The sequence below is a fragment of the Echiichthys vipera genome (genome assembly GCF_963691815.1).
Source record: "Echiichthys vipera genome assembly, chromosome: 19".
Classification (NCBI taxonomy): domain Eukaryota; kingdom Metazoa; phylum Chordata; class Actinopteri; order Perciformes; family Trachinidae; genus Echiichthys; species Echiichthys vipera.
The window spans coordinates 15,766,440-15,794,420 of record NC_139844.1 but is presented as its reverse complement, the minus strand read 5'-3'; the positions used below and the strand labels follow the sequence as shown (position 1 = coordinate 15,794,420).

Sequence of the window (27,981 nt, the reverse complement as noted above, 5' to 3'; positions counted from 1 at the left end):
GCACTGTTACCTCAGTGTAAATTTCCTCAGCGATGTGTCAGTGAATATTTGGAAAGTACCTACTAATGACTATGTATGTTTCACCACCTGCTCTATTCACGCCTCATATAACCTTTTGGATTTATTGATGTTTTTTATGGGCTGGAGATCAACAGGTCAGATTTCGTGACTTGTCTCTGTTGTTTAAAGGTCAGCAGAAACTTCAAATGTCACTGAGGGAGACATTAAGTAGAGACAATACATTTTGTCAGTGTTTAAATCAAAGCTACATTTGTTCATCTTTGTTTTTCTTAAGGGTGGGAGTTGTTTGTTCATGTTTTAACGTGTTGGCGTGTTGTTTTCCATTGAATTGACTTCATCTGTGTGGAGGTTGGATGTTTTCTTAAGCCATGAGTTGTTATCGCAGGTATCATCGCAGTGGCATCGTGTTTTTGCACTCGTATTTTACCACTGACACTGGAATGTGTGATATGAAATGTTTCAAAGCTGGTAGTCTGACTTGAGTCCGTCTATTGTGCTTTGTGATTCCAGCTGTGAAAGGGGGGATACAGTTTGTGTGCTTAGACCCACGTTTGACAAGATGTCTCTCATGCAGCAGGTTGTCAACCAAAAAAAGGTTTTCAAGAGTAAACAAAATGAAGAAAATAACACAATGAGAATAACATAGACCAAATTAATGTATTAATTAAAAAACAATAAATAAATAATATTATATATACAGTACAATTGGATAACCAATTTTATTTAATGCTATTCTTCAACTCCTCTACATTTCAGAGGAAAACTTTGTGCTGTTCTATATCGATGCATCTCAAAAGATTAAACCAGGAATCAACCCTTTTGGGTTGTCACCCCTTACAAAAGAAACAGTAGCTGATGATGCTGTATATGAGTCATTAGCATTTCCACATTTTCCCTCTGGAGGTCTTAAATGTTTTATTTAAATAGCTGTTAGGGGGTTGGAGTTCATCTCACAAAAAAGCAAAGATAAGATAAAAAGTCATATTTACTTAGATTTGTGCTGCAAAACTTTGTTTTTTCTTCTTTCCTCTCCCATTAATCACCTCACGACCCCTCAGATCTATATTGTGACCATTTGGAAGGGGCCCGACCCTTATTGGGAACCAATGGACTAAACTGTATAGGTAGTTCAAACTAGCTCCACCTCCACTAGCTCCATCGGTAGAATATTGTACTTACACATTAATGCAGCAGAACTGACGATCTAATAATGTCATATGTGATACATCACACACAGGAATATTACTTTTTTACTGATAATATTTTTATTGATTTTGAAACCATTATCATATTAAATGGTAAATGTATACATAAAGCCGTGTAAAATGATTGGATAGTTGAAGTATAGAGGATGTGTTTTGAGGGGAGAGAGAGGTGTGTGTGTGTGTGTGTGTGTGTGTGTGTGTGTGTGTGTGTGTGTGTGTGTGTGTATGTGTCTGTGTGTGTGAGCGTGTGTGAGCGTGTGTGTTTGTGTGTGTGTGCACGCATGTGTGTGTGTGTGTGTGTGTGTGTGTGTGTGTGTGTGTGTGTGTGCGTGTGTGCGTGTGTGAGCTTTCCTGCTTGATAGACAGTCAATAAATATTATCCTCACTCCACAGAGGAATTTTAGCAATGTCTCTCTCACTCTTGACCTCCGACCCACCTTCCTCATACCTTTCTGTCTCTGGCAACCTCACAAGTGTAATCAAAATAATCACATTTAGGTCATAATATAAGTGGGTCTTTATATAGATTTGTTACTTTGCTGAAGGTTGTGATGTTGGGACCCACAGAACAGAAAACTCACAAACTAACTGTATTAATGCTACCAAACCCCAAACTATTTGAGGATGTCTTCAAGACATGTTGCTTTCATCCCCAAAAAGTTGCCTTCTCCTACCGCTAACTATTGTGTACTGCAAACATACAAAACAAGGAGATAAATCAACTCATGTAATCTGGTTATGATTGTTACAATCAATGAAATGATTAGGTGCATGTATTTCTGTGTGTCCAAACTATACTTTTTTTTCCAAACAGACCTTCAACTTCACAACTCTATCTCTGAGATCAGAAACTCCTTTCAGACATGACGTGTATTATTGCTGGGTTTGTCACAGGTAGTAGGTCTCTGCCATGGAAATCTTTAAAACACCAAGGACTGTTATGGATAGTTAGTTGTATGATGGTGCAATATTTGGCATTTGTTACATGATGGTTGATGTGGGACATTTAATTACACTTATAATGTATGAAACGAGAAATTGTTGACTGCAACAGGTTCTTCTTTAATTCTTGCAAAAGTATCTGCGATTTGTTCAAAGATGCACATAAAAACCTCTGCAAAACTACCCAGATTAGGACGTTGTGGGTAACTGCAGGTTACATATGTTCACAGAGGATCATTACTACAAATTCTTAACAATGTGGTGTGTGTGACCCAGCAGATTAGGGCTTCAAGCTTGAAACTAATTTTACAACGATGTGCAAAATGTCTTTGAACGATTCATATTTGCATATGTGAAGCCTGGAGAGGAAAACACACCAAGCAGCAGCAAAATACGAATTACATTTTTCTGCCACCAAGAGGCATGTTCATGTGTCTCAGGTGGGAAGATATTATTTGTAACATAGGTCAACATGCCACAGGAGTCACAGGGCTCTGTTTACTGTTTGGCTGAGTGTTTTCTCTGGACACATTTCACGGCACTATCCCGGCACTACTAAACTTTGAGTTTGGCCGAACAATGCTACAGAATCAAATAACTGCAGGGGCCGCTGGAGGGGGCAAAAAAATAATTTTTTGCAGGTGTTGATTTGCTTTTTAATTCTTATAGTAATGTTACGAGACACGTGCATGACCAGTGAACATGAACAGTCACATAACGTGTCTTTTCAGCCATGCTTATATCGACAGAGATTGTTTTTGATGCAGAGCTAAAACGTTTGTGTGGGTAGAGATTGTTTTCATTTTGAAACACCATTTGAGATTGAAAACTTAGTAATGTATATATAGCCTAAATCACTTGCATTCACACAAACTCACAAGAAGAACAAGAACATTAGCAATCACATCAACCTGAACATGAGACCTGCATCACATGTCAGGTCCTCCTCCCCTCACAACAGCAGCGGCAGCGGCAGGTGACTCCAATGATCCAACATCATGTTATGTAACATAATGTGCACTAATTAAAGATGGTATGTTCCTGTGTAATGAGCTGCAGCTGATCAGAGAGAGAGAGAGAGAGAGAGAGAGAGAGAGAGAGAAAGAGAGATAGAGAGAGAGAGAGAGAGAGAGAGAATAGAAGGGGTGGTGGAAGGGGTCAAACAGAGAATCCATTGAGGATGGGCCGGGATGAGGACAGGCTGGGGGCCCCTGTGTGCACCGGCCCAAAACAAGAGGAAGGAACCAACAAGGGAGGAGGTTGAGCAGCGTTTTGGGTGGGCAGGAGAAGAGGGGAGCCCAGAGGGAGAGAAAAAAAAGAGTTTGAGAAAGAGAGAGTTAGAGGGGGACCTGCCAGGGTGACATAAAGGCAGATGAATCAGCCGATTGTTCCCTCAGTCCTCCCTCCTGCCTGATTTTAAAAGACACCGATGACAGGGGTTGAATGAAAATGGGCTCAGGTAAAAATGGCAGTGTGTTTGCGAGTGTGAGTTGAAGGTGGAGATATAGGAACTCCTCTGACCAAACTGACTGCAAATCTGTACGGCAAAAATAACTAAAGTCCTTGCAGTTTTGGCTTACTTCTTTGTTTACTTCAAAACTTCATTTTCACCTTCATATTCTCTGTATCAAGCAAGAAACCGTAATGAAATATTGAACATAATGAGAAACGAATACAGCAACTTTCTTGTTTGTCTGTAATTGATACAATTGTCTAGACAGAACATCTGTTCATCATAGTAATATAAAATGCAATATATTAGCAAACTATTTACTATTATTTACATATAAAGGGATAGTTAACTGCTCTAGAGGTTTATCTTTGTCAAACAGCATGTCTTTACGTTGAGTTCAGTGAGTTTCTGTCAGAGAGGTCAAAGCAATTCACTTAATTGAGTTAGAGAATAAAGTAAAGATGTTGTAGGTTATTTTAAAAGTTTTATAAGTAAAGTGAATTTTATGTAAGAAGGAAAAAAATATACTCCTTACAAAAATAAATCAAGTGTGCTTTACACATGCACAGACATGAACATGTTACACAAGGTTTTGTATATGACATGTGATGCTTTTTGCTGTCTGAAAGGAATTTTCTACATTTGTTTTTTGTCATTGATTGTAAAAGTTGTGATAAATTATACATCTTAAGTCACAAAATTGGTTAAAAGAACCCTGACTGATAAACCGAAATTTGGCCGAATCAAATAGTAAAAGTGAAAAATGCATCCACTGTTAAGTGGTCTACATTAGAAAATGATCACCACTCTGTAAACTCTAGTACACAATAGAAATATTTAACTTTCCATGATAATTATTTTGATCTCATTTATGATTATTTTTTCTTATTCTTGTCCAAGACAAATAGGAAGTAGCCTAGCTCTCCTAATTAAACTGTCCCTCAGCCAGCTTACATCTCTCAGATTCGCTGCCAGTAAAAAACAGACTTGTGTTTGAGGATGTGAAAATCCAGAGCTCTTTTGTCCCTCTTCCCTTTTCCATCCCTACAAATTAGATTTCACTCCAATAGTTTGATCTAATAATGAGACCACAGGACAATATAAAATCCCCAAATGGCATCAGCAGGAAAATGTTACATAATGTTACCCAATATTTCTTTTTGTCTACACTGTCTTTGTTGTTCTTGTTTTGATGGTGTCTGTGCCGTGTCCCCAGCTTATTCTTTCCAGCGCAGTTTTCCATTTATTTTGTTCAAACTGCAGTCATTTTTAAAATCTTTCCACAAAATATTAAGAGTCAGAGAACACTGACCACAAAAACGCAAATTAGGGAGACTACAGCGTACAGAGATGAGCTGCAATGGTGTAGCATCAATATCTTGTGTCTTTTGAACTTGAAAATAGTACTCCAATAGAAAGTCCTATATCAGCTGCAGACATCTTGTTTGTTTCCTCTTTACTAAGCTGGGTCCATGCTCGCCTGTTGTCCCTGGTGCGAGGATGCGCAAGCCAAAGATCACATTGTCTTGTTGCGTGAAGCACGAAGGCTCTACAAATTGTCAACCACTGTGTCAAACCCCCCTCATAAATGATTGTGATTGGCTCAACCAGGTGAAATCTGTCTGAATGGGAGGGGCACCTGAGACGGATCTACCAGAGCAAATAAAACATGAGCTTGTAGATTTGTCTGGTTCCCAGGATAGGTTGTTGCTGTTAGTTTGTACAAATTTACCAGAATAAATTCTATTTAAATGTCATTATGATCTCTCAAAAGCAGTGTTGATTTTCTGCATGACTCTGCAGTATAGTATACTAGGCTATATGTGTGCAGTAGACTATACATTCCCATCGGGGGATGATTTGCAGGACAGAAAAGCTGAAAAATATTAATATTCGTATATTTCTGCCACACAAAAGTTATGTTACACATGTTATGTTACTTTTCTCTGTATTTCCCATGTCCTTCCCATGTTGTTAAAAAGACGCAAATTAAGAGAGACCTTCAGAGGTACCAGAGAGATAAAGCAAAAGAGGTTGTTTCAGATATAGACGTGTTTCTTGTGGTGCCATGTGCAAAAGACACATGACCATCCAGTATTAGTTCTTCTCCTCTGGATTGATGTTGGAGGCGTGAGGACTGAGGAGAGGATTTCCTCCCTAAGAAGCGATGTCCGGCATTTAATGATGAGTTATTGAATATGTGAGGTCTGGCCTGCAGGGCTTCACTGCTCCACAGGGACTGTTACAGCTCCTCTGTTCTAATCAATCACTACGATTAGAAGATTCTGCCTCATCAGGTTCTTTATTATACAGCGTTTCTGTATTGCTTCAACAGTTTGGGAGTTTTCTGTGTCCTCGTGCAAAAGCAAAGGAGGCTGGAAGGCCCTATGATAAAAATAATAAAAAAGGTGATTTCAGGAGTTTCAGATATTTACTCCCTTATCGATCGATGTCTGTAAGTTGGAACCGAAGAGGGATGAAGAGCCTTGTGTGTTTTTGCATGTTCAGAATGTAAAAAAAGATGTCACCTCCTGTTTGAGTCTGTGCTGGCTCCTGCCCACTGCGACATTGTGCTCAAAATAACCACTCTTACCTCCATTACATCACAAGCCTCTGTGGACTTGCTCTCCCATCTTGCCTCTTCTTTTTTTTTCCCTTTTCTGTTTTAGCTCCATGATTCATCTTTTCATCCTTCCACGCACTGTTCAGCACTCACTGGAATGGGTCTTTCATGATCCCACATTGTGTTTGTAAGTCAGACATAACCTTTTCATACATTGTAGTTGTCCAACAAGCCTTCATACATAAATGACAAACGGGTCATTTGTCTCCGAAATGAGTGCTTCTTCAAGCGCCTCCATGCTCAAAAATATTATATATATATATATATAATACATGTGGTATTGACGGGATATGACGGAATATCAACATATATTTTACAGAGGGTCGTATTCAAAGGGGACGAGTATTACCTGAGGTATTTTTTTCTGGACCATTTACAGAAGTAGAAAATCGCCGTATTTTTTACTGACCTTCTTCTGAATAATTACTGATATGGCTCATTCAGACAGGACTAAAACTTCTAGTAATAATGACCTTAACCCATGTCCCCACATTAAACTAATCCCGTCCAAATAGGGCTTAAGTTGCCACTATAGCATCTGATTTGTGTGATAGCAGCAGCCGAAGTTAAAGTACACTAAAATTAGCATTTGTCTACCTGTCACACAAAAAACATTAGGTAAAAGCTAAATGTGAGTCTGTGGAGTCATCCATGTATTAATTTTATGTACTGTTGCTGTCGTAACAAAAGCCACTATCAAACTGCTTCAGATGCATGACCACCTAGACTGGAGCATGGCTTATCATGATTAAAACCAAGAAGAAGTGTATTGAATTGCACTATATTGATATAACAAATGTAAATGGAGAAAGAGAGAGATTTTACGACGTGTTACTTCCACCCTTGAGAAAGAACAGTTGTCATTTGCAAGACCACAAGAGGTCACATGTCAGGAAAACATAAACATTCAAACTAACAACCCATCATGTCGTTTCTCTGTTGTCAGGTAAAGAGCCTTCTGCTTACATTGTTGCGTTTTCAGCCTTACATAAGGCGTTTTATCGACAGCTCTAAGAGGTATGCTCATCCCCTCTTTTACAAACTCGTTCACCTCTCTCTCTCTCTCTCTCTCTCTCTCTCTCTCTCTCTCTCTCTCTCTCTCTCTCTCTCTCTCTCTCGCTGCCTTCTGTTGCTCTTTTTTGCACATCCATTTTTCATCAGCTCTGGTCCTGATGCAGCACTAACTGCTAACAGAGCACAGTGGTAGGTGTGTGTGTGTGTGTGTGTGTGTGTGTGTGTGTGTGTGTGTGTGTGTGTGTGTGTGTGTGTGTGTGTGTGTGTGTGTGTGTGTGTGTGTGTGTGTGTGTGTGTGTGTGTGTGTGTGTGTGTGTGTGTATGTGTGTGTGTGTGTGTGTGTGTGTGTGAGCGTGTGTATGTATGTGTGAGCGTGCGTGCGTGCGTGCGTGCGTGCGTGTGTGTGTGTGCACGTGTGTGTGCTGGTGAGAGTCGGAGCTTACGAAGGACAAAATGTGAATCATAGCCTCAGTGGAGGACGCTGTAGCTGCTCCAATCTCTACAGCTGAGGGGCCTAAGATTCACTGTATGGTCTAAACACATGATTCCTATATCACAGTCCCCGTCAAATATCAGTAAAATCCATTGACCTGAAAAACAGACATAGTACACCTTCAGGTTTTGTACTGTAAGTACAATGTTAGGTGTTTTACTTGAGTATTTCCATTTTATAATGTTTTATAAATCTACACCACCACACTTCAGAAAAAAACATTGTACTTTTTACCTCACTACATTTATCTGAGAAGAGCTGTGGTTTATGATACTGTAAATAACAATATATGAAATAGTTCACATCAGCTCAACTTCAACCAGATACAACCATAAAAAGCTGCTTATATGTAAATCAAAATAATAGACCTACAATATAATATAGAGTAATATGCGTGCAGGATTTTAATTTATGTTTTATGACATTAAGCCAGTTTTACTCTGTATTATAATGTCTTTAGTTTATGGCTTTTAGTTAATCTCTTGTGTGACTGTAAATGTGTTCTGTTTTATTGTAAAGCACTTTATAACTCTGTTTTGAAAGTGCATTATTATAGGCCCATTATTTCATTCAAATCCATAAGCATTTTAATGTGTATGGCTCAAACAAAAGTGTGAGATGTTCACAAAGGCAAAACATGTTTCTTCCTCTGCGATCAAAACAAATTCCAGCTGTGTTTGAAGATGCATTCCACGTAAATCACATACATTACTGTACAGTATATTCAGTACTATTGCATTTGGACGCTGTAAGTGGTGTCTTAAGATGCCCACTGTTATCTCAGGATAATTAGAAACATGCAGCACATTGAATCAGTTGGTCACTGCTTAATAATTTGAGGCTAATTGTGTTATATATTGTAATAGGAACTGAAATATATCCTAATTTTTTCATAAACTACCTCCTCCATAAATGCTACAGTACATTATTTCCCATAAAAGCTGGCAGACATCTTTCCACAAATCTGCATGATGTTTTGAAAAAGCCAGACACCATGGCTTAATTTTAGACTAGATAATTGCATTAGCGTGTTAAGGCCTGTATACTGTCCCTGCTTCACTAAGCAGACGAATATGAGAAGAGGAGAAGAACACTGAGAAGCTGGTTGTGTTCTGGCAAATAAACTGACTTTTATTAAGCTGATTTCTTTCACATGTCTCTTTTAACTGTGTTAAAATCAAGTGGCGTCTAACAACATGTGAGTAAAGCTTAGATAAAAAGACATGACTAAGGTTTCCTCTTCTCTGGCTGACAGGTATATACTGTATCTGCTCCCGTGTTTAAAGCTGCACGGAACAATATTTTTATATTAAAGCTGCAGTCAGCAAGTCTGGCAGATTGAGTTGACTCAGCCAAGTTTCGAATGTTTACAACTCTCACGCCCCTCCCCCACTACCACCTAGCTCCTCCGCTGATGATACAGGCGCAGTGGATTTTTGCAAAACAAACAACAAGCTCTATTAGAGCATAGTGTTGGTTTCATTGAATATGATCAAACAAATGTTGCTGCCTGCACGATTAAGTATGGATCAAACTACTGCATGTAATGTGAAAGGGGTTGCTTGTAGTGCCAAAATCACAGCAACGTATCAATTATATGTAGTTTAGTCAGACAACATTTTTTTGCAACAGCAGAACATAATTGGAGGTTGGCAATCAGACTTCCACCTTGTCACTCCCCGCAGATAGTTAAATTAGATGGTTTGGTTGTTTCTGTTTAAGCTGGCGCTTGTAGTGTGTTTCTTTAGTTTTATCTGTTGAAGGTCCAGTGTCTAAGATTTAGGAAAATCTTTTTGCTGAAATTAAATATAATATTCATACTTATGTTTTCATTAGTGTATAATCACCTGAAAATAAGAATCAATGTCCTTTCATTACCTTAGAATGAGCCCTTTATATCTACATATGAAGCCAGTCCTTTTCCGCAGAGCCTGCCATGTTGCACCGCAATGTTTCCACAGTAGCCCAACAGGTCAACCCAGACAAACCAAAAAAATAAAAGCTACCCTGAACATTAAACCTTCAAATGCCTTGAAGATTATGGATTTAGAAGAATATACACAGGACAAATAATTCATAAAGCAAGATATCATTTACTACCAGGTAACAGAAAAACTTTGAGAGGAAAGTTTAATTTATTAGAATATATAGGTATAGGTATGAGGACAAGATTGAATCTGTTTATGAAAAATGTCTTCATTGAGTTTGCGTAAAGGTTTATTTTAACTTTCATTTTATCATTTTGTTTTCATCCTTTTCACATGTTCAAAATAAAAAAGAGAAAGAAAAACAAACATCTAGTTTATTGAGGAAAAATGTATAAATCACATCTTTATGTAATTCCAAGCAGTTTTTTTTATAGTATAATACAATTATGTGTACTTCTTCTTCTTAATAAGCACATAAACAGAACAACATGATCATGTTTCAACATAATAAGACTCTGTCTGTGCTAATAAATAATAGATTAAGATCATATGACCAAATCTATTCATGCTATAGTAATCGCTTCTCCTTACTGTTTTTATTGTATTTTGAACTTATTTCCTGTACTCTCACTGCTTCTAAACAACATACACATCAACTATCCAAAACTACCTGACTTTGGAAACTGTATTTCAAACTATTTGGATAGCTTCAAGTTTAAGTAACATATTTGATCCAGAATGTTGTTTCTGTGCCAAAACTTAAAGCATACAGACATTAGGAGTAATAATCTCAAAGTAATTTGAGGCCTAAAGCCAGAAACAACAGTCTGGTTTATATCTCACTAATTAAAACCATGTTTATAGCGTTTGTATGTGTTCCAGACACCCACTCTCACTTGTCATCTTCTTTTCTCACATATAACTCTGAGCTCAGATGCTTATCAGGGCTCAGAGATATTTAGAAATTCATGACAGGAGGGTCAGCAAAGGGTGTAGATTTGTTATTTCAACCCAGTTAGAGAGCCAGGCCCCAGGGGTCAAACGCTGGCCAGTGTGGGCCTGATTATGATCGTGTCCTGGGGGGTCTTTCCTGCGACCATGCAGGCTGTTGTTGTTGTTTGGCCCCGTTTGCTGTTCAAGTGTAGCAGCCGCACAGATGAAGGGACGAGGGTGATGTAAAACAGATAAAGTGTGGGAGGTATAGAGACTTCGGGTTAAGGGTGATGCACTGATGTAGGTAGAGGAGGACAACCTGTTTTTATCTGTTGTCCTAACATGGCAGCTAACAGGTGTGTGACTCTTAAGGGTCACTTAGTTTTTTGGTTTGCATTTCTTTCTTACTTTTTTTTTTGTGATGACATTTTAGGGGAAGCTGAGCTTCCCTTGCAGTCTTGGAGCAATCTCCACTGTATTCAACATGTTTTTTTCTTTTCCTTTTTACTCCTTGAGAGCTCTTACATAATCGGTAAAATGTCATGCAGTTTTCATGAAAGTGAATAATTTATAACAATGATAACCAGCATTTTGGTGCAATTCCAAGTCAAGATTGAAGCTTTCAAAAGCAAATTCAGATGCAAGCCTTTCAGGTATCTGACTCCTAACCATTACAGTAAACTAACAGTTGTGAAACTGCTGAGTTAGAAGTGTTTTATATAACTTCAATTCATAGGCCTTACAATTAAATATTAAAGGTGTACAGCAGTGTGGCTTTAGGGCTATTTCAACTTTTGGATGCGTAGATTGCCTTTATTAATTAATGGTTCCCAGACAATGAAGGTAAATCGCTTTTTAGATCCTTTATACTTTTCCTCTTGTGACATTCAAGATGGCCAAACCCAAAACAATGTTAAATTGGGTAAATTGTGTTTTGTCATGCATTGCAGAACAACCTTTTTGACTTTCAGCCAAACACCAGATTGAATGGATCTTCCTCCTTTTAAAGATAAACTAATATAAACTTTGGCAACCTCACTTTTGGACACAAACACAGGGAGTGCACAGTTTTTTCCATCTACACATTGCGTCTTTGTGTTTGTGAATGAAGAGTCGACAGATTTATTGTAACGGAGTCCTCTCTTCCTGCAAGCCACCATAAATAAAACCATGCAGTCAAAGCTGCTCTGTGTATAGAACAGAAGTGGACGAGACAAATAAAAGAGGGAAAGATGGAGACAGAGAAATTAAAACAGGAGATGCTTACTTTCCATGTAGTAAATCTGTAATACATCTGGATATGACTTGATGCAGTCAGATTTGGCCCCATCCAAATGTTTGAGGTATTACTGTGAATTAGCCCCAAAAGCCTTTCTTTTTTTTAAAGAGCATGACATCAACAGGCACTTACAATCCAGGACTTGTTTAACTCATTCAGTGTTTCTTTATTTTACATGAAACTGCTCTGGACTGCACAAACACACACATATGCAAACCCAGACGCACAGGTACTGAGCACCTGAGCAGAGTTGAAGGATTGTGGAAAGTGAGAGTGCTCTTTTGGGGTCTTGTCAGGCTTTGATCTTTGGTATGCACTGAATGTTGGGGTCAGGGTTAATAGATTGGGGGCTGGCAGGGGTGAAGTCACGTGAATGTAGGGAGAGGTAGTCAGACATGACGGTCGCACAAGCCCCTGAAACCTTACGTTAAAACTGGATGAAATATTTATTGGCACATACCTCTGACAGCTCGTTTTAAACAGCTTAGAATAGTTTATTTTTGATTCATCAGGATTGTTTAGATGCTGGTGGTTCAGTTGAGAGAAGTTGAATACGTTAACTGCAGTAAAACTAGCTTTGTTTAGCATAAAGAATGGTAGCAGGGCGAAACAGCAAGCCTGGCTCTATTCAAAGGTAACAGCACAACACACATAGTCATGTTTGTTTAGTCTGTACAAAAACTAAAATATAGAAATGGACAAGTATGATTTTTATAGGTTATGAATCTGACTACTTCCTGGCTGAGAGATGTGACGGTGCTAAGCTAAGCAAAGCTAAGCTAATTGGCTGCTAGCTAAAGCTTCATATGTATCACACAGATCTGAGGGCAGTATCAATCTTCTCGTCCAACTGTTGGGAAGAAAGTGAATAAGCCTCATTCCCCAAATGTCTAAGTACTTTCAAACAGTATTTGATGCCTTATCTACAGTTTGTTTGCATGTTCTCTTCATTTTCCTTTTACTTTCCTTACCTGAAGCGTTTTCTGAAGACGGAAGATTACTTTTTTATGGTAACAAGCAGATGATGGCATCTTCTTGTTGCAGGAAATAGAACAATTGTGTGAAATAAGTATTTCTCCTTAAAAAGAACCAAAAACAATAAGTCTTACTTGACTCCAATGTGATGACTAACTGAACATGATATACCTTTAAAATGAGAACTACTTTCCTTGGAGATTATTCCTCCTCATTCTGTCTCTCTGTTTCTCATCTCCTCTCTCTGTATCTTCACATCTCTGCTTTCACCTCCTGTCACTCCTCCTCTCCTTCGTCTTTATCTGTCCGCTCTCCATTCTCCCAGCCGCCCCCCTCCAACGCCATTATCCTCCTTTCGTCTGCTCCGAGAGTCTGTCCGCACCTTGGAGGTCAGAGATCGCCAGGTTAACTGTCACATACAAACTACGACCCCACAGAGAGATTTTAAGCCTGTTATCTCCTACTGTGTGTTTGCTTGTGCGTGCATATGTTCACTTGGGCTTAATCCTACTGTGATTGCTCATGTTTCTAAACTACTACACACTGAGACAGCAGAATGTAATGTGAGAGACACAGTAGTTTTTCTTTTCTTTGCAAGGTTAAAACGGCATTAAACAGTTAATTTTCCTTCTAATGCATTTTCAGCAGCACCTCGTTCCATCATTGGCAATAAACTAGCAATACAGCTGCGACCACGTTGGCCAGATGGAGTGAATTTATCACCACTGTTTCTGCGTCATCATAATTTTGCATTGTGTTATGATTGACAAGTAGAAGTAGTTTTGTGGTGGGCTACAAAATATATGCCTACTGTATCTGATATCTGCTTATTTCCACAAGGATTCTCAAATATAATAAGATCAAAGTATATTTAATTAAATCATAGCTATATGGATCCAATATCTGTTGCATGAACCATGTATCTGACGACCTAAAACCATCTTGACAGTTATGTGCTGTACGAGCTTTGTAATCGTTATAGAGCTACAAAATCAAAGGAATCAAATGAAAGCTGTGAACCAAAACAATCCTTAATCCAATCTTTAATCAATTTCACCCACAATTTTGTGTTCCTGGAGCACATTTGATGTGTGTAACTGGATGGATCAGATTTAAACGAATGTCACAAGAGCTCTTTTTGCGTGGTTAGTTCTCTCTTCTCCTGCCCGAGACGACAGCCCTCTGTTTGAGATGTCATTTGCTGCGTCACCCCCTTCTTTTCCATTAACCCCCTTCTCCTGTGTTCTGTGTTTGGTTTAAGGGGTATAAATCCTCCTCTGCTGGCCTCTGTGGAGTGATTTAGGAGACAGCGGGTCATCTCTCTCCTGGAGCCACTGTAGCCAGTGTAAAGGTGCAGCCAAGAAGGAAATGAGAGAGGCACATGAACAAATTAGAATCAAAGATAAATTCAGGATGAAAGTAAAATCAGAATCAGCGATAAAGTGAGCGAAAAGATCATAGGAAAATGGCAAAGCAGACTAATCTTTCCTCCAGTTCTGATCCTGAATTGTTATCAGATGGGTTTAAAGGTTATCTGAACGCGTTGTTGAAAAGTGGATTAGTTTGACTATATAAGTATATTCCTGTCACTAAGGAGCATCAAAGACAATTTTATACAAAGACTTTCCTACGAGGCAGCGAGATAAAATCTGTCTTTACTGTATACTGTATGTGTATGGTTATTCTATATTTTTCAAATTCTCAACAAATATAAATGAAGCTCATTGGTTCCCATTGAATATGTAAATCTGCGTCACAAATGAAGTTTCAAATTTATATATATATAAAAAAGAAAAAGCTAAATAGTTTCCTAAAACAGCTTGACAGAATCAGAATCAGAATCAGAAATAATTGAATGATCCCCAATGTTTAAACACTGTAGTTTTTAGCAAATGTCACTGAAAAAGGAGTAAAAAGAATATTTGTTTGGGACTATTTTCAATGATGAATTAATACACAAATGGTGTTTGAGTGACTATTTAAAAGCAGCAGAGCAATGTATTTAGGATTGACTCAAAATACAGTGTTCATCGTAAAAGATGCCCTGTTGTGTGTTTAAATAGTGTGTGGACAAGGAAGCTGTATGGCAGAGAAGGATTAGCTGAATCAGCCTTGGTTCCACAGCCAATACCTGTTAGTGGGATCAATTTATTGCTGGTTTTGTTGACAGAAAGAAGATATGGAATATCGGCAGCCATTTTCTTTGATTTCAATAGCAGGAATTTATCTGTCTGCCACCCATTGTAATTGCTTGTTTAAACAATTTGATTAAACACGTTGGATTAAACAAACAATAGCAGTTAATTATATGCCTGAAAGGTAACTCAGCAATTACCAGAAGTCCCACACAGGTCTTCTGGCAGTCAGACAATGGATATGTTAACACTCAAGGGAAAGAGACTGTAGAGAGGAAAGGAGGAAGATAAAATCGTCCGTTGCGAGTATTTAGCCTCTTGTGATAAATGAAGAATAATTCAAGAAAAATAGAGTTGAAACAGGTTTTAAGAGAGGCAGGAGCAAAAGGTGTAAACAGATACTTGGTCCCTGTAGTTTTATGTAGTCAGTAAATACAGCTCACAGTGCTAACCTGTTAATTGAGTGATTAATATACTGCGTGTATATGCCACAAGATAAAAAACAACTACTATTCTTAAGTAGGATAAGGCTGTCCAAATGTTTTCCAATAGGATAACTAAATCAGATCACATTACACAGAATACTAGACCGAAAACAGCAGAATGTATTTCCCCGTGTTGTTTTGTTAAGCAGTTGTTTTGTTTTGTGACCAACAGCTCCACGTCTGTCTTCAGGTCTTTGTGGCAGACCATGTTGACCAAGCAGACGTCAAAAAATGCACAACTGGCAGTACAACTTAAACATAATGTTTCTGGGAACTCGCAAAAGGAATTTGGAGCAGCTCAGGAGACACAATACCAATCAGTTTTGGGACAGTTCAGTCTCAGGTCACTGAAATGATAAACTGAAACTGTAATTCTTATGATACCACCACACATTTCACTCTTAATCATTTCTAAATGGGCGCGATACCAGAGCATCCTCCTTATTGTACGAGAATTGAGAGTATTGTCAGTCTCACAATGGCCTGTTAAAAATACAGTATCAACTACCATGCAGCAGAAACAGAGATATCATCTTTTTTACTCCATGTATTCTTTGTTCTTGACAAAACCTGGTGCCTGTATTAGCGACGATGCATCTTGACTGCCAACAGTTTGGTTTTGAGATTTGGATGTGATAGTTGTGGCTACTGTAGCCTCAAGCAGAGATAAGAAGTGAGCTACAGAGGTCTGATGACCTCATTTCTTTGTAACTCCATAACACCAGGTTGTTCAGTCATTTCCAAACTTGTAGTATTTCACTGCAATTGACAATTGCAATTTATCAGATTTCATATGTCCAATATGGACGTAATTCCTGTGGATCTAGGGTTGAGATTTCCTGGTCTATATTATGACCAAGAAGGCTCATTCAGCCTCATCCTGAAGCACTCTCTGCAGTTGCTCTTGTAGGATTTATAGTGTTGCACTTGTGGTGGTGAGAAAATAGAAGCATATTTGACGCCCAGAAGAAGGAGTGGCATTTTGACGGGGTCAGAGGGGGCTCAAGAGGTAACTTAGGGACAGAATTGGTCGAAGGGTGACCATGAGGAATTTTGGAGAAGAGAGAAAGGAATGCTGGGAATGCCAGTCACAAGGGAGATCAGGGTAGGGCGCGGTCACTTCTGGCCTGGAGGTCAGCTGATGGCTCACACAGCAAATCTGATCAGAGGTCCTGGTGGCTTTAAAAGGACAAAAATGACAGCACCATCCTCAACAAACCAGCAATCTTTTTTACATATGTGTGTGGGCGTAAAGTCTTCCAATATGTAATATTATTAATATCTGTCTCATACTACATCCTACAGGGCTCCCGCATGCCTATGCATGGGTTGCAAGTATGACGTTTGTTTTGATGAGTTAAATATGCAAAGAATTGTTTCTAAATTGCAGTTTGCATATTGCACCTTTGTAACATCAAGCTTCTCAATGTCTGTTTGCTGGGTGGGAGCACTTGGACGTGAGCAAACAGAGGTAAAGGGAGTGATTTTATTATGTTTTTGTAGTAAATGTGATGGTTTGGCAGCTCAGAAGCCAATTGAAACAAAATCAGACGTTTTTCATCATTTGAATTTAAAAAAAAAACGTTTTAATCTCTGTTCCTCTCAATTCTGTATTCATCAGTACTACACATCTCTCAGAGTTTGGCTTTGTGACGGCACCATGTGTAACAGCCCTTCAGCTCCACCTGACCAGTCTGCCCTCCCGCCCCTCCTCAAACCAGCTCTCCCTTTCTTTTTCTCATCTTTTAGTGCGTCCTTCCCAACCTGTCCCAAGCAGAGTGTATCCTCTGTGGTGTCATTTTTCAGGGCTTTCCTGGAGGAGTTTGGGCTGATGGGAATGGAGCCTGGAGTTGTCCATTAGTTAGATTAGCAGCTCTGTGGGGAGGCTCTGGTTCCCTCGTCCTTGGTCGGGACAGACAAAGCTCTGGCCTGCCTGCAATTGTACAGCTGTCAGCCGGGAGCTGGTCACTACCAGAAAAAACTATCAGGACCCAGATCCACTGATAAGCGGCTGTGAGCCAGGCTATGTTATTTCCTTCTTAACTCACTATGTCGTTAGTGGGAAAACAAATGTTAAATTGTACTTTCTGATCTTCTTATAATATTTATTTTTGCTGTGATGCTGGTGTATTATTCAGTTTGTTTCAGTGTAGCTCTTTTTCAGTGTTGTTTGCCAACTTTTTGGGATTTGACAGTTGGAACAACAGATTAATGAGGTGCTGTGAATGTGACCTGATGTGAATTTGCCTATGTTTTGTCTCGTCATGATGTTTTTGTCTTTTAACGATGATTTTTATCCACTTGCTATTAAAGCTATTTAAGGATGTGTATCACAGTGGAACCATTTAAGGATCTAATGACATCCTGGCAGGCTGATTCATTGGTCATAAAACATGATGGGTTAGCTGAGATAAAGGAATATATTTGGTGGTTGGCATCATAAACTATTAATGGAGTGTACAGTATGTATGGTTGTGAGTGGTGACTAGTGAATTTAATTGAATTGAATCGGCATATCTGCAGTTTTAGTGCTTTAGTGAAGGCTGTTATTGTCTTTAAATGCATTTTCTTTAAAAAAAAAAAAAAACACACTCAGTTTTGTCTTCTTTCTTTGTCTTTTTCAGCCTCTGAAGAAAAATGGCCAAATCTCCAGCATGACGAGTCTGAACGGACACTCAGAGGACAACACGCTGGCAGAAGGTGTGTGTGTGTGTGTGTGTGTGTGTGTATGTATATGTCTCGTCTGTCTCGTCAATACTGTTTATTTACAGTGTGTGACTTTGGGTGATGGTTCCTGTGGGCAGTGGGGTCTGCAGTGGTGATGTTTGTGTGTGTTCGTGTCTGGGATTTTGTACTGTTTCTTCAGCAGTGGCCAATGTTAAGCTTGTTTGTGTGGGGTCAGTTTTCTGTGTGTGTGTGTGTGTGTGTGTGTGTGTGTGGGGGGGGTGTTTGTGTGTGTGGGTTTGTGTGTGTGTATGTGCGTGTGTGCGTGCGTGTGTGTGTGTGTGTGTGTGTGTGTGTGTGTGTGTGTGTGTGTGTGTGTTTGTGTGTGCGTGTGTAGAGTCTTGTCTGCAGATGTCTTCATGGCTTTGCAAGATTTACTTGATCCTTGACTAATTCCTTTGTCAACACATAGGGGACACCTACTTTTCACATAGGAGCAACGCACACACTCAACAACACACACACACACACACACACACACACACACACACACACACACACACACACACACACACACCCAACATATTCCTTCCCTCCTCTTAAAATTGTACTTGGTCTTAGTGTGATGCTGCACTTCAGAACAAATGCAGGAAGATTTTGCCTTTAAAATCATCTTTTTGTTGTAGAAGCTAATAAACACAGAAGTAGGACTCATTTGTCTCTCTGTTTAATAGATACGTCAAACATTGTTCTTATGAAACATTTAAAGAGGGCTGCCTGTGGTCTTGTCGAAGATATGCAGAACTTGAATTAACATATTTGAATCAGTAATCTGAGATAATCGTTAACCAGGCATAAAGTGGGCAAAATTGATTTCTGCCACTCACATGCACCAACCTGCTCTGGCCATCTCCTGCAGCACCCTACTATCTCCAGAGCGTTTGTTTATTTTCTTTGCCATTTCTATCGTGTCTCCCTCAGTCTGGGAGGGCTGCAGGGACCTGTGCACCCTCCCTAAATATTTAGCAGGCCGTGACCTGGGCCCTGCACAAAGCAACCTGCGCATTTCATAATATGTTATGGCCCAGGGGAAGAGGTAACCCTATACTACTTAAAACACAGAGATATGTCACATACCACTCTGTCAAATAACCTATTTAATAAGCTATTTAATGAAGCGATTCTGTCCATTTATAGAGTAACCTAATACCCTCTTCAGAGCAGAGATAGTGTATGTGTGTGAGATGATGTGGCACGGTAGACTAACGGAGAGTAATGTGGTCGTTGAAGTCGTTGTTTCTTTGGACATGTACTGTAAGTTAATTAGTAACGTGGTAAGATGTAGAACAGAAAAGAGGGGGATCACATATTACCTTGTTGGGAATTCTTAGATCTTGTGCACTTAAGCGTGCACAAATATTGCAGACCATTTGCTTTCACATACACAAAACCAACTGGTATTGTCTTCAGGTTAATATAATCAAACATTTTGAACATAATAAGCAAAATGTGTCATTTATTCTGCACTTCACACACAAAATTCACAAAATCTTTGTTCAGGTTCATCCGGTTTTGTCAATTTAATTCATTTGCATATATGTGTGATGTTGACGGGTTAGAAGAACTTTTCACCACACAATCAAGAAACTTTATTTTCTTCACCATTGTCTCTAAAACAAATGCCTGAGTAACATGAGTAAATGGGTCAACACTGGTTGTTCTGTCCCCTTTCTGTTAGTAACTGTCCCCTTTCTGTTAGTTTGACGAAGCTGACGAAACCCTCTTATGTAGCACATGTAGACCTAATATTTTACAATTAGGCTATTTTTCTCAGATCGTTATAATCTTGACATTTCTGACGGCATTTGAAGGCTGATTAATTTTACAGAGAAAGAGGGAAAGAAAAGAGACAGAGCGACTGTGCTGGAACTTGTTGTAGGAAACACCCTGCTGCAGGCTTAATGCACTACTCCAACTCAAAATGAATAGCAGGACTAAAAACTGGAGACAAACAACAGAAAACAGCTGAAGTTGTGAAAGTCCTTCAAGGCCAAAGTTTAAAGGAGAGCCGGGGAGTGAAAGGAACAGAGATACACAATGGGGAAAAAGAAGGAAGATAGTGGAGTGGATGGTAAGGAGGGGTTTTACATCCCAGCACCTCTCTACCTCTTGTGCAGCCTGATAAAGAAAGCAATGCATTGTGGGAGACAGGAAGAGAAGAGGAATCTCTCTGATAACAACGAAAAACAACAAACGACAGGCTGATGATCAAAAGACTTACGTATGAGCAAACACATACACACTAACACACACACTCACTCACACACACACACACACACACACACACACACACACACACACACACACACACACACACACACACACACACACACACACACACACAAACAAACACACATGCAAGCACAGGCATACATAATCATAATCTGACTCTATCAGGTATACCAGAGTGTTTACAGTTTGTGGACCAGCCCAAACCCTAAAATCATCACACCCCTGGCAGTCTTGTTTTAAGTTTTGTAGGAACTTGGGACAGCATGAGACACATCACTCATTTTCTTAAAAAGGCAGGTTTTGTTCTTATTTTTGATATCTCAAATGTAGAAAGGAAAACTCATAATATTAGACTCCACTGCACTCTTTTATGGGCATGTAGAGAAAACGTCAATTAGCCTGAGTCTAGTTTGATAGTGTGACTGTGCGAAAATAAAAATCAGGTATATACGTTGCAGCAAAAATATTTTACTCTTATCATCTGTCATGCAATGTTTAATTAAATTACCAAAAGTATTTGTTTGTGGATGGTGTGATGTTACATTTTCCAGTGTGTGCGTCAGTACCCCCCGTCCCCCTTTGTGAATACAAACACTGAATCTGACAGCCCTCACTTTTGCATAAAACACAGCTGACAAATTGGCTCAGATACTGTTTAAAAATCATTCTTTAAAGTCTGTCTTAACCTTCTTTGGGTGCCAGATGGGCTGAGAAAGCCCAGGCAGGAGAGCTGAGGCGTAGGAATGCAGAGTTTACAACAAGTTATTAGACAGAAAGGAACTGAATAAATATTACATGGAAGTAGAGTTTTTAGGGGAAATGTTTCTTTCCTGAAGAGAAGAGAGTGAAGCAAAGAGCGAGAGCGATTCTGATTCTGGGTAGAAATAGATAAAGATATAACACAGGGTCGCTAACAAAGTGTATCATTTATCACAAATTGAATCAGAATGACGCATATTATCACTTAAGCTTTAGTCAGAATAAAACTAGTCTTTTTGACTAGATTTATTTTTGTGTACAGCAGTAAATCATGTGTAATTAAAGAAATGTTCACGTTCATCTTATAAGTAACAGTTATATTTGTTGTGTTGCTGTTTCATGGCCATACATAAGCCTGTAAAGTGTGTTTGGGTTGCTAGTTTAAAGGGCGTGGGCACATGAGGTGCAGTGGGAGCCCAAGGACTGACATCATAGCTGATGTAATTCACTGGCTGGAGCGCTGGCAGTCCCTCCCAGGTGGCTCACAGGCTCTTAAGAGAGGACAGATGAAGTTTTCTGGCAAGCTTGAGGGGGAAAGAGATTGCTGACTCTGTTCATGTGTTCACTGCAGTGTGTGTTTATTTGTAGGAACGCTGGACATCATTTATAGGTCGAATCCTGCATGTGTGTTTGTTTCATCCTACTCAAGGGACTAGATGGGTGCGGTTCACCACATTTACTCAATTCATTGAATTAATTAATCCAAGTATGTGTAATACGATTCAGTTCCAGAAACATTAAGTTTCTGGTCTAAATGAAAGACAGAGATCATCTGTGCTTGTGTTTGAATGATCAATCTAATAGATGATTGACAGTTAAGTCATGCTTTAGTGAATTTGTTTATCCAGCAAAACTGCTCCAGTGTGAGTTTCTCTGTAATATTATTAGAAACCTTAGGTCATAGGAACTTGTGATGGACTGTTTTTGACATTTTCTAGACTAAACAATAAATGTATTAATCAATAATGAAAGCAAGTAGTTGTAACCCGATATTGTACAATGTTTCAAACTGTACTACATACTGGAGCAGTCCAAGTATGTCAGACAGACACCAGGTGTGTCATAAATGATTCAGTCGATTCTCTGCTACAGTTTTACTTCTTTTTTGGTTACAGGTGTTAACTTTTACGAGGTGAACGTCTTGCAGTCTGTGTGTACTGCAAGTGTGTGTGTATTCACATGTGTTGCCATGATTTAATTCCAGGATGGACTTAGTCAGGCTCGGCTCAGGGGACGTACACAGTCATATTGCCAAAACGTTCATCATGCCTGACGAAGGGACCTCTCCCTTCACTTAAGCTCTGTCTGATCTCTGCCAATAAAGCTGTACAGTCATCATAACACAGTCCAGCTGCTGGATTGATCCTTTTGGACTTTTGCCCATATCCCTTTTACATTCCCACTGACAATACTCATCACAGGTTTCCTATTCAGATGTTCGTGTGTGTTTCTTTCTACTGTACTGGCAAATTCTTTTGTCCATTAACTTGCTGCAAGATGTCAGAATGATTTCTTCCCCTCCGAGAAAAGAGGTGATCCCAGAGGAAAGTGTTAGGGAGGCAGAGTTTCTAGATTGGAGTGCTTAAAAGGCCCTCAAGATCCATCATTGTCCAGTCAGTAGTTCAATTATGTTCATCAGTGCAGCATGTTTTATTTAGCCATTTTATAATGAGGTGCTTTAAAGATACACTTCGGGGCAAGAGATGATAAGAGAACTCTATTAGAGAGCTTTCATTTGTCAACTACTGTCTCAGCCTCCAAACTGATCAGACAGAAAACATTTTTGTCCACCTGGTCAAATACAATGCGCAGCTGTCAGTGTTTCTGGAAACAGAAGCAACCACAGCAACGTTTTACCCATTTAAATGAAGTTTGAGTTTGTTCTGACAGACCACAGCATCAGCAAAAACCTGATTAGCTGACAAGAAGGTAATCAATATCTCAGTTGACTCACCAAAGCACTGTCGGACAATTGTTCCATATATTACTCACGGTCCCTTGAAATGCTCTACTCAGATATCATACAGTAACACTGACACCAAACATCCACGTTGGTTTGATCACGTTGGTTCGTTTGGTGTGTGAGAGTCGTGACACTCACCTGAAGGGAGTTGTTGTAGAAGATCCAATTTGCGAAACGTGTCTTCTTAAAGTGACTGCAAAGGGTCCATCACTTCGAATATGTTCCTACACCTACGAGATAATCTTCCACCCCTTTATGCCCTAGTCAAGGTAAACAAACGTGGCTAGTACATGTTACGTTGCTAAACTTGCCGAGATGCTTCCATTCACATAATGGGTAAAGAATGTAGTAGAAACCTACTGTTTCTAAAAACAGGTGTAACAGAACAAGCTAGCAGCTCTATGAGACTGTACTTGGGCACAGCAGTACTTTGAGCTAAAGACAAACATCAGCATGCCAAGGGTACGTCCACACAATCGAAAACGACCTTTTTTTTCTCCGTCGTTCTTAAAAGGTTTTCCGTCCGCACGGCCTTGACTCAACAAATATCTGCGTCCACAAGAAACCAGTGAAACTGACTCAAAACGCTGTAATACACATGTCTGGCCTGGATGTGGCGCTGCAACTGCCACAGAAATAGAACAACAACGGAGAAGAGGAGACGGGGAGACGCAGTAAACAAACACCGGAGACTTTCTCACTAAATCTGCCGACTTCCAAAATACTTCTCCATCCTAGAGAGAAATCTAGCGACTGTTTCTGGTGTTATTGGAGACTTTTATGTTGTTTTGGACTGTGATGCATGAATCACTGTAGTTAGTGTCGTCACCGAGCAGCGGTGCTGCTGTGAGCCTCTTCCTCGTCCCAAAGCACTCACAGACGGGCACTTCCTCGCAATATTTAGCGACTTTTCACACATTCTTAGCAACTTTATTTATAAAAAGCGACTAGCGACCAATTGAGCTACTTATTCAGACCATCAGGGGAAAGAGAGAAATATATGCTCGGCCTAATTCATTCCCTTGCATATCGCTCAGAGTACAGTTCAGTATACAGTTTATGGGTCTGTGTCTCTCCACCCAGCAGCACTGTTGTTGTCGGTTAAGGCCGGAGGTGGGGCGATGGCGGCATTGTTTAACGCTCCAGACAACAACGCCATGGGGGATTTTCCAAATCTTCCCACTCTGGGACCTGGTTTCAAAAGATACCATTTTCAGGCTCCAATAACGCTGGTTGCGTGTGGATGGTCGGTTACAGGAAAACGCGTCTCTTGTGGACAGGCCCTAATATATTTTGTAGGGAGAGCAGCCCTGTTAGAACCACATCATTTAAGATAACCAAACTCCAACTAAAGGTATGGAGGGCCTACAATTACAGTAATAAGGTCAATGGTAGACTCCCACCAGGGCTCTCAGACCCCCCAGGACTCTCTCGTCTCCGCAGGAGCTCCTCTCTCATCTTTCCCGGCATCAGGGAACCTAATCTCCCTCCTCAACCCCTAACCTCCCCAGGCAAATGGAGGATTGGGAGAATGTACCAGGAATGTGAAAGACCCCTCCTTCTCCTCCTTCTTTAATAGTGTTATGGCAATTGTTACGATGCAGCAAGTATCATACGATAATAAGTCAGATTTATTTTGCAATTAATGATAAAATCTTCTTTTGTGAGTGCCAAGAATGTGTGATGTGATTTCACTCTGATGCAAGAACTAAGTGTAATCTTGGTGTTGGATACTCGATATTTTAGTACTCTTTGTTCCGCCCTGCCTTAAGTTCCCACATTTATTTCTACAAAACAAGGTAAAAAATTGGATGTTTTCGTTTTTTGTCACTCCATTGAGTTATGTCTGCTGACTGTTAAGATTTAAACACTGAATTGAGATTAAATGACCATTTTTTATTGTTGATGATTCACACATTAATGGATCTCTGCCAAATCCTAACATTAAACAGAGCCATGCATGAGACTGAGGTAAGGAAGATGGATAAGCAACCAGGAAGAATGCGAAGGATAAGAGCAATCGTGAAGAACATTTGTGAGCAAGTTCCCATGAAATACAGCAGGGAGAGGGAACCCTTTCCTTTGGTTTAAGAGACGGGATGGGCTACTTTCTTTGATACAAAGCTTCCATCTAGATTTCCTTTTGAAACGCGCATCTCTGTGGATCTTGTTGAGCCGGCAAGTTGACATGTCCTTTTCATTCATCTCTTTACTGTTACACTTGTTTGTAAATGTGGACAATTTCAAAGGCCTTTTCAAGCTCTAGGAGGGGCTTCTTTAGAACTACACTTCCCCGTTTTCACAATTCAGTCTGTAATGGAGGACAAGAGCGATGCATAACAACAACTGGCTATAACAGATTGGCTAAACATACCCCTGTGTAAGACGGCTCTTCATCAATTCAAAATAACAGCCATTGTCGTAGGACTTAAACCAGACCGGGACTTGATCTCAAATTGAATTGTTTCCAGTTGCGTGTAAGATAAGATTGACCTTCTCTCTCAATGCTGATGCTCCTTTGTTTCACAATCGCAAAACCAAACAAAAGATGGTCGCAAAATTCTCAAGTGTTAGACGTCACATCTACAGCATCACCTAGGCACACTACATCACGTTATGAACAAACATAATGTCTGCAAGAAAAGGCGGAAGGGGTTTTGGACGGACTGTGCAGAGTACAGAATGCAGTGAAACTTGAGGAAACGGGCAAAAGGAAGAGGAAACAGTGAGGTCAAGAAATGACTGTGTTTCCTCTCTGACATTCTTATCCATCCCTCCGTCCGTCCGGCCCACACACAAACCATGAGGAGGGGTGGGATGGGGGCTCAGAAGGATAGCGGATGCCGAGGGGAAAGTGGTGGATTCAGGGGAAAGGATTAAAGGGGATTGAAGTGTGGATTCAGGAGATAAAAATGACGGTGTGAAAGGAGCAAAACAGAATAAAAAAATGGAGAAGAAAGGAGAGGTATTGAATAGAAAAATCTCTCTGATCTTGGGCAGTTTCACACACTCACGGCCCTTGTTTCCCTTTCCTCCAATTATTTCAACATCATCCTATCCTGTTCTTGGAAGAGTAGGAGGCGTTTTCTTGTGTGCTGTCCGATGATGTCATTCACTTCTTTACAGGCTACAAAAAGCCCCTCCGCCCAGCACCCCAACCCCCACTCGCCTGAACACTGAAGACCCCTCCTCAAACATTCCTCAACTCAGGCACGTTTTCTTATTTATCGAGATATGTGGGGCGTAGATTTAGCCCTGTGTTATCCTAACTTAGCTGAGGTTTAAATACAAAATATACCGGTAACTCACATTCATTAAGTGTTGTTATGGAAACCTGTTTTAATTAAATTAGCATTTATCTAATGAAAGGAAAAATTTAAAGTGACCTGTTAATATACTGTCTTCACTTTTAATTTACTAAAGTAAAGTAAAGTAAAGTAGTTTAAAGTAGCTTTAAGGTTGTTAAAATAATCTTATTCCACTCAGTATCATCCTCTGTATCAGGTAGTTTTGGCTCTTAATTGAAGCTGTATAATGTTAACATTGAGTGAATCATTAAAACCAAAGACTTCATTTTAGGATCTTTGAAAACTCTGGGATCTTAACTTGAACAGTGCAAGTGGAAATAGTCAACAACTAATCAGTAATTTATCAGTTAAACTGAATATCTTTGGGTTTTGAACTGTGGTAATCAGATCAAACAAGACATTTTAAAATGTCACTATGGGCTCTGTGAACTTGTCATGGGTGTTTTATGAACAGATACGTTGTTTGCAGCCCTACTCAAATTAAAAAAACCCAAACACTGCAGCCAAACACTGTTTGAGACTAAGACTTAGACTTAGACTTCTCTTTATTGATTCCTTTGGGATGACTCCCGCAAGGAAATTAAATTTCCAGCAGCTTACAAAAACACAAGGGAGGTATAAAAAAAAAAAATACCGTATAAGATAACCAATAAACTCTTAGCTTAATAAATACAGAAAGTTTAAAAATATAAATAAACAGTAAACAATAAACTCTTAGTAAAATATATATGAGGTAGATGTAAGAATACAGGTCAAATAAAATTCACGGAAAATGAAATCAGATAAGTTAAATGTAGAGAAAATGTATAAGATAAAATGTGTATTACTGCATATGACAGAAATGAGCAGTAAGATTAAATTATTACACTTAAGTAGTGGATAACGTTGTTGCACAAAAAAAAGAAGATAAGTGTCCAGGTATGTAAGGGTGGATTATTAATCAATTTAATTAAATGAACTGTAAATGTCCCAGTTGGGAACACACTGATTTTTCCAGCACAACATGAACCACAACTGCCATATCTCGCAATGTTTAAGAAAATAAAAAAGAAGTTGTTTGTCAGCCCCATGATTTGGATCTGTAAAATGCAATGGTTTCTTCCTTGGCCCTTCCACCAAGTTTCATAAAAATCAGGGCAGTAGTTTTAACGTAATCCTTCTTTAGTCTGCATTAATTCATTGTAATGCAGGACTGCATCATCCAATGTGAAGATGTGTCTCTTATATGTTTCTTTTAACTGTTTTTTGGATAATTGTGGTGGTCTCAGGCATGGAAGCCTACGTGAAAAGATACACTTGTTAGCCGCATAAAGTCAGAGCTGGTTTTTATTCTCGTAGGCTTTGTTCATCAAAAAGATTGTAAAAAATGCCAGCCTTGTGCTGTAACTCCAAGATGAACCGTATGGATGTTTTGCGACAGTATTTCCCATACAGCCCAGTGTAGCCTGAAGCTGTGCCTAAATTAAAATTTCTCAGTATGTATGGTAGTCCAGGAATGTGGCTGATGTG

At 39.4% G+C, this 27,981-nt stretch overlaps 1 protein-coding gene across 1 annotated transcript in view; it reads left to right on the top strand.

Annotated features, from left to right (window-relative positions):
* The window catches only part of akap12b (A kinase (PRKA) anchor protein 12b), a 42,776-nt gene that overhangs the window by 1,301 nt on the left and 13,494 nt on the right, over nucleotides 1-27,981 (top strand). The window contains exon 2 of the mRNA XM_083934467.1: nucleotides 18,111-18,186. Within this exon, the coding sequence (XP_083790593.1) occupies nucleotides 18,111-18,186 (76 nt within the window). The remainder of the gene's footprint in view (nucleotides 1-18,110; nucleotides 18,187-27,981) is intronic.